Here is a 13,939-nt window from a genome sequence, read left to right on the forward strand (position 1 = left end):
CCGACTGGCTGAGCCGCGGTCACGGAGGTGGCCGAGCCACGAGCCAGGTGAGGGCCGGGCTCTCTGGAGCCTCCGGGAAACGACTCCCGGAGCAGGTGCGGACACTCGAGCGATTGTGCCAGAAGGTGAGCAAAGAGGGCCTGGAGCTTCCGGAGCCGCTCATCGCCGAGCCCCGCTGCCGGGCCGGGCTGCAAAGCTGGGCGCCAGGGGCCAGAGGACCGGCCTGGGGATGGAGGCCACCCTGCTGAGCTGCGTCCTGGCGCTGCTGAGCGTCCTCGGCGCAGGCTGAGGTCCTGGGGCAGCCAGATTTTGATGCCAAAGAGGTATCGGAGGCCTCTGAGCTATGCCACGCGGGTGGGGGTCTGGGCTGAGCCCTCACTGGAAACAATAGCGACGATGTGATATCAGTACCTCCTGCCTTCCACTGAGCACTTGTTGGTGCCTTGGGCCACACACCCTTTAGAGCCGCTCTCCACTTGATCCTGAAACAGCCACGTGTGTGGGTAATTACCGACCCACTTCACGGTTGGGAGAACTGAGGTTCACAGTGGCCATGAGGCCTGCCCCAGGTGAGTGGGAGAGCAGGGACCCAGACCCAAGAGATGGACACTCTGGAGACCCCCAGCTGTGTGGCTTCGGAGAAACCTGTGGTCCTTGTGGCCCAGGGTCCCGGTGCCCAGAGGATCGGGCCTGAGGTCACTGAGCTGTCTTGCAGTTCTCAGGCCTCTGGTACGTGGTGCCCATGGTCTCTGACTGCAAGGTCTTCAGGGACAAGAAGGGCCACCTGCTGACGTCCACCAGCAACATCAAGGCCATGGCGGAGGGCAGCCTCAGCGTCCACATGCAGCTCCCCGGGTGAGCATGGCGCTCCGGGAGCGGTCGGGTGGGCGGGGCCGACAGTGAGTCCGGCTGTGCACCCCCAGGGCTGAAGGCTGTAACCAAATGGGTGCCTCGTAGCTGAGGGAGGGCTGCCAGGGGCACATCCGAGTCCCGAGTAGGTGTCCTCCCTCCCTTCTCCATGGGGTGACATGGGACCATCCTTCTACCCGGGACCCTCCCCCACGCCCCCCCATCTCCTGCCCCTCCCCTCCCTCAGCCCCTCCCCTGCCTCGGCCCCCCCCTCCCCTCCCCACCTGGCTGCCTTTGCAGGCCCTGTCCCCATCTCTTCTCCTGCCCCCCTCATCACACACTCCCAGGTCAAGGTGGGGGTGGTCGAACCCCACAGCACTTTGGTCGGGTAGGGGTCGACTGGAGGGGGCTCCGAGGGCTGGGCACTCAGGCCAAAGCTCATACCTCCCTCCGGCTGGGGACCCGCTCTCGCCTGCTTGGCCCGCTGCCTCACACCCTGAGCGGGGGCCGAGGTACTATTTTGCTTTCATTTCTGGGGGGCTTGGTAGAGCGAACCGGGGGGGCTCCCCAAGGAGAGAGGCTGGGGTGAGGGCTGGAGGCTGGCATTGGGAGCTGCAGGTAAGGATGCCTGAAGGGGGCGGGCCCAGGGGAACCTGGTCCCGGAGGACAGCCAGGCCACCCCAACCTCCCAGGTGCGGCTGTGTGAATCAGGAAAGGACGCTCCTCTGGGCAGCTGCCGGTCCCCGCTGGTCCCTCGGCCAGGCAGGTACTTTCATGCAGTGCACAAGCGGCCCAGCCTCGGCTGGCGGCCCTGTTGTCAGCCTTCAAGAAAGTGCAGCGAGGCCAGGAGACCCTCATCTGCCCTTCTCTCTCACCTCTGTGAGCCACAGGGGTTCACAGGCACCCCTGCTCTGCCCCAGGCCGGACCCAGGAAGCGAGCCCCCAGGCTTGAAGGCCTTCCAGGACTTCTACCTGACGGTGGGGCTGCTGGAGGACACGGTGGTCACACTGCCCAAGTCAGGTACCCGCCGAGCCCCGTCCTGTGGGAAACCCCGCCCACCAAGCCCAGCCCCGCCCCCTTTCCGGAGTCCTGGGAGGCACAGGCAGGAGGTGGCCTTCTCTTCTAAGGGTGGGTTGGCAGCCCCTCCAGCCACTCTTCTTCACACCCCGCCCTTCCCCTTAACACACATGAGGGAGATGTTTGGGACAGTCGAGGCCCGAGGGCCCCACGCTCTGTGGGGGGCTGTCCTGGGCAGGTCCCAGGAGCAAGTGGGCAGTCCCAGCCAACCCAGCCTCTCACAGACCCTCTGCCTTTCTACAGATGCGTGCTCCTCGGGGGCAAGGAAGCACGCTGACAGCTCGGGAGACCCACCGTGGCCCTTCCTAGGTGGGGGCCAGGGTCACTCCCCCCTCCCGTCCTCCAGGGCCTGTGCGTGTGGGCTGCCCCTTCTCGCCATGCCTCCTGCCCGCTCACCTTCTGAGGGCTGCAGGTGCAGATCCCCGCCAACATCCATTGTTCTGCCTGGACACTCACCTGTGTGCTCCAGGCCTCAGCTTACACATCACCTCTTCCAGGGAGCCTCTCCTGATTACCTAGGGCTGCCATAACAAACTACCACAAACTGGGTGGCTTAAAACAACAGAAATTTACTCTCTCACAGTCTAGAGGCCAGAGGTCCAGAATCAAGTTGTGGGCGGGGCTGGTCCCGTCTGGAGGCTGTAGGGGAGAATCCCGGCCTCTTCCACCTTCTAGTGGTGCTGGTGAGCCTTGGTGTTCCTCGACCTGTAGACCATCACTCCCATCTCTGCGTCCGTTGTTACCTGGCCAAATTTCCCTCTTCTTATAAGGACATCAGTCATTGGATGTAGGGCCCACCCTAAATCTAGGGTTATCTCATCTCGAGATCCTTAACTAATTACATCTGCAAAGACCTTATTTCCAAATAAGATCACTTTCAGAATTCCAAGTGGACTTGAATTTGGGGGGACACGGTCCAACCCAGTACATTCTGTGTCCCCGTAGCCCCTGGCTTACCCCTGGGACACTGGGTCCTGCCTTGGAATCCCCTGTCCTCGTTCGCTTCCTGAGGGTCCCACGAGGCAGTCTTCTGGGTTGCTGCCATCACAGGGCTGGGTCCACAGGAGCTCTTGGGACATGGATGCAGGTGGGCTCTTGGGGACACCTTCTCCCAAAGTGGACACCAGGAAGCCATTGGGCCCCTCACCCGTGTTCATCGTGAAGAATTTGGGAACCTATGTAAAACAATAAATAATGGACACGACGTGACAGTCACCGGCATTGGGAGGTGCCCCTGCAGCCTCTCCTGGCAGGATTAGATGTCACTCGGTGGGGGCTTCCTGAGTGGCCCGTGGGCAGTGTCCCTCCGGCCTTCACCGCATTCTGCTCTCCTGGCCGGGCTGGTTTACCCAGTGCTGTGCTGGGGCCGCCGGGGCTGCCGTATCTTTCCATGGGTCTGAATGACACTGCGCAGGATCCCAGCCCTGTCTCCTGTCACATGAGTGCTTGTTTCAGCAATGTTATTGGGTGGGAGAAGGGCGATTAGGGATCGCGTCACAACCCCTCAGGAAGGTTCGAGCTGCGGAAAGTGTGAACCTGTCTTCCTGCTCTGTGCCCCACCCTCCAGGATTATCTTAGAGAAAAGCAGCTTTCGGAGTAAAGTGCCCCACGTGGACCCCCTCTCAGGTGCTGAGCTGTGGGGTTCAGCATGGTTTAGTGGCCATTCTGGGGCTTTCTTGCCACGCCAGCCCCTCACTGCTAACCAGGGAGTGAGCGAGGCCCTGGGGAGAGTGGCTGGGTCCCCAGAAGCCTGGGGCAGGGGCGGCCTCCAGCCTGGGCCCCCGGGGGGTGGGGGCAGCACTGCGGGTGTGTTTCCACATTTGCAGAAGTTTGGGCGGCAGGATCCACTCGCACTGGCCTTTCTGGTGATGAGGAAATTGGGGGGCCCTGCTGCGTGAGGGGGGCAGCTCGGGGTGTTCCAGGAGTAACCAGACCTCTCCTGTCTATGCAGGGTGAGCCGGAACAGCAGGCCGTGTCACGCGGAGCCGTCTGGACCCAAGGCCCTCCTGGCCCCCGCACCTCCCCATCCGCGGTGCTCTGCCGGCAGCTCCTTGGGCCTCCCCCGGCACTCAATAAACAGATTCTGCAGTTTTGAGGCCCCTCGCCTCTCTGGAGAGACCGTCAAGGAGGGCACAGCGGGCCAGGCCTTGACCCGGGCCCTGGGGCCACTGAGGCAGGGAGGCTCGGGGCTGAGGGCAGGAGGCGCCAGCCGAGGGTGGCACCTGTGGGGGCTGCCACCACAGGCAGTGTCCGGTGCCCCCCGCCCAGCCCCTGTAGGTTCATGGCACCTGTGGGGAAGCCGAGGTGCCCTGTGCCGCCCAGCCCTGTGGCTGGCTCTCCTCCAGGTGCACAGATTCCCCTCCACAGGCCCGGAGGCAGAGCGGCTGCTGGCTCCCTGGCATCTGTAGAGGCTCACGGGGCCTGGCGCGACCCCACTGCGCCCCACTGCCACCTCCCGTGGGCCCTCCCCTCCCACTGGGCCTCTGTGCCTTTCAGGCACTGCTCCCTCTGCAGGGAACGACCTTTCCCACGCAAGCTTCGCACCGCCCGCCGTCGTCTCCCCCACCCCGGGGAGGAACCCCCCACCCGGCTCTGCGGTCCAGGCCCGTGGAGCGTATGTCCACTTGTCCCAAGAGCCATCGGAAAGAGCCTGAAAACCACCGTGTGTCCTGGGAGGAGGGCCCGGGAGTGCGTGCGGAGCTCTGAGCCCCTGGGGGTCTGGGCTTGGTGTATCCATCCCATTAGTGCCCCCGGGGTGGGAGATGCCGTCCTGGGTCACCCCCGTGCAGGTGGGGGGGGCCTTGTCCTGCTCTCAGGCCCCCAGGCGGGCCCCGCCGCGGTGTCCACCATCATCCCCAGGCCAGGCGGCGGGTGGCGCCGGCATCTCTAGTCCAGGCCAGCCCCCCTCGGCCCCTCCCCAGGGCTGTGGGTGTCACGGGGCCCGGATGCACGCCCCGTGAGCATTTGGAGGCCAAGTTCGCCGAGGACACCCTTGGGTGATTGCGCCACCCGCCAGATCTCCCTCCCGATATAAACCCGGGTGCGGGGGGCACAGGTGCGGGGAGCACAGACCCTCCATGGAGGCCGGGCTGCTGAGCGCCGTCCTGGGCATTATCCTGGTGCAGGTGGAAATGACCACGCAGGACCTGGACCTGCAGAAGGTGGCTTTCTTTCTGGGCCCCGGGAGGAGGTGGGGCGGGGAGGGGCCCGCGTGTGCAGCTACTCCAGGCCCCGCCGCTGCCCCAGCTGATGCTGGGCAGCTGCGTCGGGGGCCCCAGGACTCACCCAGGCCAGCCCCATGAGGGCGGGTGGCGGAGCGTCTGAGCTCAGCCCTGCCTGGTCTCCCCTCTCCTAGCGAGTGGGTGTGAGGCAAGTGGGCAGGGCCGCGCAGGGGCGGCGCCCTCCCTCAGGGCCTCCTGTGGTCTCCAGGGCATGGGGTCCCCGCTGTACCCTCTGACCCCGCACACTGTAGGAGCCAGAGGAGGAGGCTTTCCGGGTGTGGAGACCTCGGCTGCGGGCTCTGGTTTCCAGCCCGATGCTTCTTTGCCGGAGTTCCTTCTTTGCTGGCTCTGTGTCGGCTGTTGGGCCAGGAGCACATCAGCAGGCTCAGAAGTGACAGATGTCAGACACGGATGCGTTTCTCTTGCAAAAATGATCAGTTTTCAAAAGTTTCAGATGGAAGGTCTGGGCTCTGGGTGCCGTTTCTGCGGCAGGCGCTCGCTCCCCCAGCCTGGTTGGGCAGAGCCGGGCCCCTTCCGCGGGGGAGGGCTGCTGGCCACCGCTCCCCAGCGGCTTTCACACTCGGCTGGCCCTCTCCAGCCCCCCTCTCTCAGGCTCTAGCCACCTCCGCCCCTGGCGTCCCATCCCCAAGGACAGGCAGCAGCAAGGCTGGTTCTCCTTGGAGACGGATCCAGCCCTGTGGCAACTGCAGACAGGCCTGTGCGGGGAGGGGCTCGCCCTGTTGCCCCCAAAGGGACCCCTCAGAAGGCCGACGGCTGCTGCTTCAGAGCCTGCCAGCTCCCTGCCTGGGAGGTCCGGGGAGAGGCGTCTGCCTCCTGGGGCCCAGGGGTGGGGTCTCTGTCCGTCTGCCCGAGACGGGCTTGACCCCGGCCCCTTTCTCTAGATTGCAGGGTTCTGGCGGGAAGTTGGGGTGGCCTCCAGCCAAAACCTGGCACTGCAGACCCCAAAGAGGCTGGAGGCCTTGTTCCTGACCTTGAGTGGGGAGGAGCTGACCGTGAAGGCTGCGTATAACAGGTAAGGGGCCTGGGCAGAGCCCGGCTGTACCGGCCGCAGCTGTGGATGTGGACTTTACCGTCACTTGGGTGGACCAGCCCTCCCTGCGTCTATCTTGACCCTCCCCTGAGACCAGACCCCCAGGCTCCTAGAGCTGCATCTTCTCCCAAATAAAAGCACAGGGTCTTAATGAAGCCCCATCAGTTTGCAAGAAAGGAAAATGGACTTAGGGGGTAGGCGGCTCTCCGGAGGTCACAGAATCCTTGGGTGAGGCTGGCACGGCCCCATCCTGTGCCTCTGCCGTCCTTGCCCTGCCCCAGGCTCGCCTGGGGGTGGACACACTGCCAGAGCCCTTCCTGAAGACACGCACACACACACCCCCCCCCCACCCCGCCCTGGGATGTGCCCAGCAGAAGGAATGCAGGCTGGCGTTTTCCTAATGAGTACTTTCCTGCCTCTCAGTTCAGGAAGCTGTGAGGCTGAACAAATAGTGAGCTCAGAAATAAATGTTTCGGGGAAATTTGTTTTCCTGGTAAGAGCCGTTCCCTCGCTGCTGCAGCCACAGCCCTCTGGCCCTGCGCACCAGCTCTGCTTGGCCTCGCTGTTCCCCGTCCTGCGCGCGCCCCAGACGCCCGTTCTCCCACCAAGACACTGGTCATCCTGCCAGGGCCGCTCCAGTCCTCCCCTACCCCGCCCTGGCATCCCCAGAGGGTCCCGGCTGGGTGGGGAGAGGATGGAGTCAGGCGCTGCTGACCCTGGCCTCTGAGGTCCCCCCACCCGAGGGTGCCCGGTCCGCCCATGCCTGTCTCTCCCAGCTGCTTGCACGGCCACAGGGAGATCCAGGTGACAGACACAGACTACGGATAGTACGCCATCCCGAGGGTGTCCCTCCACTGGCGGGACGAGGAATTCCACGTGCTCAAGTATTTCAGTAAGCTGCCCCTGGGGTGGGGCGGGGCCGCTGTGGTCCTCCTGGGGACCACCCAGCCCAGGCCCCTGTGCTCCCACAGTTTGGAGCCTTGAGGGCGAGTATGAACCAGGCTTCTGGAAGTTCTGGGAGTTGACCGCAGACACGGGACTGTACCTGGTGGCCCGGCACGGTGAGCCCCAGACCTTGGGGTGGGTGCTGGGCTAGGGACCCCCCCGGGTGGGGTCCGGGCGCCTGTCCCACAGCCCCTCACACTGTCCCGTCCCACAGGGAGGTGTGCCAAGCTCCTGAAGGAGGCGAGCCTTTGCCTGAGGGGAGCCCGAGGGAAGCCCCTGGGCCTCCAGGGTGGTGATACCAGGCTGCCAGGAGGGGACCCTGGAGGCTGTGAGGGGTGGGCAGGGCTGGGCAGGGAGGGGAGGAGGCTGGCCCTCGTCCCCCATTTCCATCCAGCAGGGTCCTGCCGGGGGCGGTGGGGTAGGCGCAGGCCCTGTGGGCCCCTTCTCGGGCTCCCCGGGTCCCCCACTGGGCTAACACATCAGCTGCACGACCCCCTCTGTCTCAACGGCCCCGAGAGGTTGGGACAATTACCCCGCTTTGCAGGTAGAGAAACTGAGGCCCAGGCCACACAGCTAGGACACCCACTCCTGGCCGTGGCTCCAACCACTGCCCCCCAGGGTCCTCGGAGGCCGGGTGGCGCCCTGAGGCCCAGGCCTTCTGTGTCACAGGAGCTGATCCAGGGGAGCCCCCGCCCCCATCCAGGATGCTGGGAGCCCCGCCCACCCGGGCTCCCCTGGCCGCCCAGCCCTGGGGGGCCCGCCTGCACCTGCTCTGAATAAACTCTACTGCCAAGCCCGCTGCCCGAGTCTTTCCTGGGGCCGAGGGGTGACAGGTGGGGGTGGCGGGGTCAACAGAGGAGCTTCTGCCATGAGGAGGTGGGGTGAGTTGAGCACCGTGAGGCCCTGCTCCATCTGCAGGGGCACAACCGCTCAGCTCTCCTTGGAGCCGGGACCCCAAGAGTCGTTTCTGCATTCCGTGTGCATCTCTCCCACCCTGCCCCCTTGTATTCTGTCTCGGCCTCTCTGTGTCTATCTCTCTCTCGGTCTCTGTTCCTCTGTCTGTCCCCCACCCCTCTGACTTGGCTGCTGTCTGCTGTGTGCTGGGAAGCCCTCACCCGGCCGGTCTACCTGTGAGGACGGCTGTGGCACTTGGAGGTGGGGTGGGGTCAAGGGCAAAGGAGGGCCGCGGCGTGTCTGCTGCGTGGACTCGGACAAGTGCCTTCCGCCCTCTGCTCAGGAAGCCCTTCACCCGTAGATGGGGAGCCGCTGTCCCCGCCTGGGGGCACGACGCTGTGGGTGAGAAGCAAGTACCAGCAGGCGGGGCTGCCTCTGGCCGCCGTCTGGGCGGCAGGATGCTGCTGGTTGGCCAATCGCTGAGCGTGGGGCTCCTTCAAAGGACTCAGCCGGCCAGCAGGGCTGGAGGCGTCAGGACGTCCCGGCCCGCTCCTCGCTGCCCGCAGCCCGGGGGGGCTGGGCTACACAGAGTCAGCGTCGCGTGGGCACCCATGTCCCTGGTGCTGCCCCACTGAGCGGGCCCACGCCTACTCAGCTGGCAGGCCCCGGGGGGCACGCGCCCACGTCCTGAGCATGCCTGGGGCTCCCGGGTGGGCCGTGTACTGGGAGCTGCTGAGGCTCCTGCTGGAGCCTTCCGGGCAGCTGCCGGGTCCTGGTGTTGTGAGGGGCCCTGCCCGCCGAACTCCCTCAGCACACATTCCCAAAGTGCTTCCCAGAGCACCTCGTGCCCTTTCATGTCCCCATCCCCTCACCCTGGAGCCTGGGGGCCCTGGAGGCCCCTCTGGCCACGGGACGTGGTCTGAGCACCTGGGCGGCCTGGGGCCCAGCCTGCAGGCGAGCGGATCAGGCGAATGAACACAGGAGGGAACCTGGGCGACACCCGCGCCCCACGGATGGGTCCCCCTCGGGTCTGGCCCCGCCGGCTGGTGGGCAGGCAGCCGCGTGAGCTGCCGGACTGCATAATGAAGCCAGCCTGTGCCTTCCCCGATGCCCACAGGGAAGGGTATAAGCCTGGACTGGTGCCGAGGCCCGTGTCCTGCGGCTTTGGGGAGCTGGCCCCAGCCCCTGCCTGCCAGACATGAGGGGCGAGGTGATCGCAGCCCTGCTGGGGCTGTTTTTGGCGCTGGCGGAAGGTGAGGAGGACTTGAGCTTGAAGGACTTCGACTTCGCCCAGGTGGCCGGGTCAGGGCGCCTGCCGTTGGGGACAGGCCCGTCCCGGCAAGCCTGGGAGACCCTGCAGGACCTGCTGCCCCTGGAGCCCCCTGCTAGCTCCGCAGCGTGCGGGGCCCTGGAATTTCCCAGACCACTGCCCTGCTCTGTGGTCGGGGGGGTGGCCCTTGATCCCGGCTGCGGCTTCCCCGGGGCAGCCCCCCTCCAGCTCTCCATCTCCCCAGTTTTCAGGTATCTGGTACGAGATTGCCTCCGCTCCAACCTGGAGCCCCAGGGCTCGCCCCGGATGAAGAAGATGGGGGCCGTAATGGCGCAGCAGGAGGGGTCCCCCCTGGCCCTGACCTCCGTGTCTGACCAGTGAGTGGCGCCTCTCTCCCCTATGCCACGCGGTCACCCTGCTGGGATGAGGGTGGGTTTTGGGCCGAAGGACACCGGGGGTACAACCCTTTCCAGATGAGGGGTCCGCAGAGCAGAGCAGGAGTGCGGGGGGCCGTCATTCTCTAAGACGGCGGAGGAGGTGACCCTCAGCCTCGGGGCCAGTGCGGGCTGGGGCTCGGCCTCTGGCCCCACCGCCCGGGACCCCTCCCTGCCGGGTGTCGGGGCCTCCCTGCGAGGCTGCCCCAGCCCAGGCACTGTGGATGAGCCCATGCTGTCTGCGGGCTCGCACGCCCATGGCCTGGCCACCTCCCCTAGAACGTGTATGGGCTGGGGAGGTGTCTCTGGCCACTCCGAGGACCCCGAGTCTGATCCTCAGAGGTGGGCACACTTTCACTGCAGGAGAAGTTTGTTCCCAGAGGGCGGTCTCCTCCTGCCCGGCCGGGAGGCTGGGGGCTCCTGGGTGGTCTCGGGGCTGCCCCTGGTCCAGAGCAATGGCGTGGCGGGGTTGGAGGCTGCTGGGCTGACAGGTGTCTGCTCCTTGCAGCACGAGCGCTGTGTGGAGGAGAAGAGCCAGGCTGTGAAGGGGTCGCCCCCGGGAAGTTCGAGCTTCCTATGGAGTCTGGTAAGAGCTGCCTGCGGGGGCCCTGCGCTCCGCTCAGCCTGGAGGCCAACGTGGTGCCCGGTAGGCTGGGGCCCTCTCGCCGTGCCTTCCCTGCGGACTGGACCAGGTGGGGACGCTGTGTCCCGCCACATGCGGCCCTTGCTCAGTCACACCGGGCACCGAGGGTCTTCCCGTGGGGACCCGGCCTCAGTGGGGTGCTAATGGTCACCCGGCCCAGAGCCCTCGGCATGGGGCTCAGTGCAAAGCCCGTGCGGAAGCCCCCCAGCCACCGTCTCCAGCCCCCAGGCTCTGGCCTCAGCTGCCAGGACTTCCTCTCTGAAATCCTTGACAATGTCGATCAGACGTCTTCCTGTCCTGGTCAGCCGGGTTCCCTGCCCACCGTGTGTGTGTCCTTTACAAGGCGGGGGTGGGCCCGGGGGCGTGGCCTGTGGGAGGTCCCCACCCAGAGCCTGGGAGGCCTGTGTTTGGTTCATTTCCCAGGAGGCAAAGAGGTCACTGTGGTGGCCACGGACTACGAGACGTCCAGCATCATGAACACTGTCTTCCACAAAGGAGGGAAGGCCCACAGTGTCCTGAAACTTCACAGTGAGCCCACGGGGGAGTCTCTACTCTGCCTCTGCCCTGTCCCAGCCCAGAGAGGGGGCAGGAGAGGGCTAGGAGGTGGATGGGGTGGGCGGGACAGGCAGGGAAAGGGACAGGACAGGGAGGGGGACGGGGTAGGGCAGAAAGGGGCACAGGACAGGGCAGGGAGTGTGTCTGTGGCTCCAGTCTCCGCCTGTGCCCCCCAGCCAGCGGCAGCCCTTCCTCGCAGGCCGGATGGTGGAACACGACGAAAGAGCCGTGGACAGGTTCCTCGTAAAGGCCGTGGAGCACGGGCTGTCAGCAGGGGATGTGCAGCTGCTCTCCAGGGACTGTGAGTGTCCGGGCCCCCAGGGCAGGCCTCTCTCCTGGCACCCATCTCCCCGCGTCACCGTCTTCTCTTCTCCACAGTGACCTACGTGAACTTGCTACGCTAGGTGGTGAGTTCCTGCCCCCATTCTGAGGCTGGGGCTCCGTCCACCAGGCCTTCCCATCACATCTGGAAGAGGAGTCTGGGGTCCGAGGGGCGGTGGGACTGTCTGGGGCAGACAGAGCAGAGGTCCAGACAGTGGGCCGAGCCGTGAGGGGCTGCCTGAGGGTCGAGGCCGTCAGCAGTCTGCTCTGGGCCAGCTCCTCCTCTGGTCACAGAGGCTGCGCTCAGACTGCAGTCCGGGCACCTGTCCTGCAGCCCCTCACGCTGTCCCGTCCTACCGGGAGGTAAGCCTTTTCCCCGGTCTGAGCCCCACCCGAGTCCTGGCCTGAGGGGAGCCCCGGCTCGCTCTAGTTCCTGGGCCTCTGGGGTGGTGACACCAGGCTGCCAGAAGGGGACCCTGGAGGCTGGGAGGGGAGGGCAGGGCTGGGCGGGGGAGGGGCGGAGGCTGGCCCTCGTCCCCCATTTCCATCCAGCAGGGTCCTGTGGGGGGGGTGGGGTAGGCGCAGGCCCTGTGGGCTCCTTCTTGGGCTCCCCGGGTCCCCCACTGGGCTAACACGTCAGCTGCACGACCCCCTCTGTCTCAACGGCCCCGAGAGGTTGGGACAATTACCCCGCTTTGCAGGTAGATAAACTGAGGCCCAGGCCACACAGCTAGGACACCCACTCCTGGCCGTGGCTCCAACCACTGCCCCCCAGGGTCCTCGGAGGCCGGGTTGCGCCCTGAGGCCCAGGCCTTCTGTGTCACAGGAGCTGATCCAGGGGAGCCCCCGCCCCCATCCGGGATGCTGGGAGCCCCGCCCACCCGGGCTCCTGCTCTGAATAAACTCTACTGCCAAACCCGCTGCCCCAAGTCTTTCCTGGGGCCAAGGGGTGACAGGTGGGGGTGGCGGGGTGTGTTTTCTGTGACTGCCCTAAAAAGGACAGCAAACCCAACTCTCAGGTGGCCTGGGTTTACTGTGACCACGTCTGGCCCACCCCTGGCTGGACCTCCCCCTGCAGGGGGCTGAGTCGGCCGCAGGCCAGGCTGCCCTGGGGGTGGTGCGGGGGTAGGGGGATGGGGGCGCCATCTGCCACACTCCTAGGGTCTTCTCTGGTCCCTGAGAGCCAGAGGCAGCCCCAGGCCGGGCTCCCTGAGCAGAGCTCCTCTCAAATGAAAGGTGACCACAGCCGGCGCCTGTCTACCTTCGCCCATGGCTCCCTACTGCCCCAAACTCAAATCCATGGGCACTGGGTCCAAGGCCCTCAACCACGGCTGCCCTCCGGTCCCCCCTGGCTCACACCCGCAGGTCAGCCCAGCCTCGTCAGTGCCTGGGGTCACCCTGCATTCTCTAACCCCAGGACCTGCACTGTGATGTGTGATTCCCCCTCTCCTTCCATCGGCTGGGGCAGGGTAGAGAATGTGGGCGGGTGTCAGCCCCCTACCCACGTGCAGAGCAGCGTGACCGGGCTTCCAAGCACGGCTAGGGGGCTGGGGTTCTGGTCCAGCCAGAGAGGAGAGACCCTGCTGACCCTCAGGCGTCCAGCCAGCCACCAGTAAGCCATGCAGGAGTAAAGACCAGCCCTGAGGGAGGACCCACCTGGGACTCGCCTTAGCAAATCCTGAACCGTCCCAACAGACCCACAGGGGAGATGCTTGGAGACCGAATTCTGACACAATCGAGGTGCTTGGGGAACATTTGGACTTTTCCCCAGATCTGTCAGGCCAGAGCTCGAGGGAGCATGGTCGTCTGCCTCAGGGGAATTCCCCATAGAAGATTCTAGGGTGTCTGCTTGGTTCCGTAACACAGAACCCTGCTGGGCGTGGTGCAGAAACAACAGTTCACTTTCTCAGGTTCCTGGAGGCTGGAAGCCTGAGATCAGGGTGCTGAGAGGGTTGGAGTCTGGTGAGACCCCCTTGTTGGCTTGTGGACGGTGGCCTTCCCGCTGCGTCCCCCGCTGGCCTCTTCTCTGCACACACACGGAGATAGATCTCTGGTGTCCTTCCCTCTTCTGAGGGCGCTAGCCCTACCGGGTCAGGGTCATACCCTTATGACCTCACTTAAACTTATCACCCCCTAAAAGGCCCTAATGCCAAATACGGCCACATCGGGCCATGCGGGCTTTAGCACAGGAACTGGGTTGGGGGGGGACACAAGTCAGAGGGTGATAATGGAGACCAGGGCTTCCACCGTACGTCATCATAACGTCGAGCACAGAAGTTACTACACGTACAAAGAAACAGGAAAATACGACCTATGGTTAAAAACAAGAAGTTAATAAAAAGTGATCCTGAGAAGGGCCAGAGCTGGGTTTGGAAGGTGAAGGTCTAACTAAAGCAGCCTTTGCACTGAACTTGTACTCTGCTCCACCGTCCCGTCTACTCACGCGTGGATACCATTCTGCCATCCATTAGTCTAGTCCTTCCTCATAGCTTCTGTTTTATCTCTATCATCCATCTATCTATCTATCTATCATCTATCTACTATCTATCTATAGATCTAGCTCTTTGTCTAATAGGGTAAATTTTGGCAAACTGAATTTTCCTGTAACATTATCCATATCATTGAGGACTTCAAAGTGATTTGCTTAGAGGTCAGCAAAGTACTTTCTGTTGATGAAG

The 13,939-nt window shown here is 64.6% G+C and overlaps 3 protein-coding genes across 3 annotated transcripts; all 3 read left to right on the plus strand.

Moving 5' to 3' along the window:
* The first annotated feature begins 229 nt into the window (after nucleotides 1-229).
* On the plus strand, nucleotides 230-4,022 carry LCN15 (lipocalin 15). Its single transcript, XM_027104083.1, is given in 7 exon segments — nucleotides 230-273; nucleotides 275-323; nucleotides 716-855; nucleotides 924-994; nucleotides 1,781-1,870; nucleotides 2,603-2,610; nucleotides 3,879-4,022. Coding segments are annotated over 7 exon segments (546 nt in total).
* A 982-nt stretch (nucleotides 4,023-5,004) lies between these two features.
* LCN8 (lipocalin 8) lies at nucleotides 5,005-8,521 on the plus strand. The gene is given in 7 exon segments (XM_027104084.1): nucleotides 5,005-5,088; nucleotides 6,051-6,181; nucleotides 6,623-6,692; nucleotides 6,943-6,950; nucleotides 6,994-7,091; nucleotides 7,171-7,260; nucleotides 8,400-8,521. Coding segments are annotated over 7 exon segments (603 nt in total).
* Nucleotides 8,522-9,236: 715 nt separating this feature from the next.
* LOC113619373 (epididymal-specific lipocalin-5-like) lies at nucleotides 9,237-11,344 on the plus strand. Its single transcript, XM_027104086.1, is given in 9 exon segments — nucleotides 9,237-9,332; nucleotides 9,553-9,574; nucleotides 9,577-9,685; nucleotides 9,797-9,995; nucleotides 10,251-10,290; nucleotides 10,293-10,328; nucleotides 10,809-10,913; nucleotides 11,140-11,241; nucleotides 11,319-11,344. Coding segments are annotated over 9 exon segments (735 nt in total).
* Nucleotides 11,345-13,939: the final 2,595 nt, after the last annotated feature.

Source organism: Aethalodelphis obliquidens, unplaced genomic scaffold (genome assembly GCF_003676395.1).
Source record: "Aethalodelphis obliquidens isolate GAN/ISIS:26980383/991018 unplaced genomic scaffold, ASM367639v1 scaffold7, whole genome shotgun sequence".
NCBI lineage: Eukaryota > Metazoa > Chordata > Mammalia > Artiodactyla > Delphinidae > Aethalodelphis > Aethalodelphis obliquidens.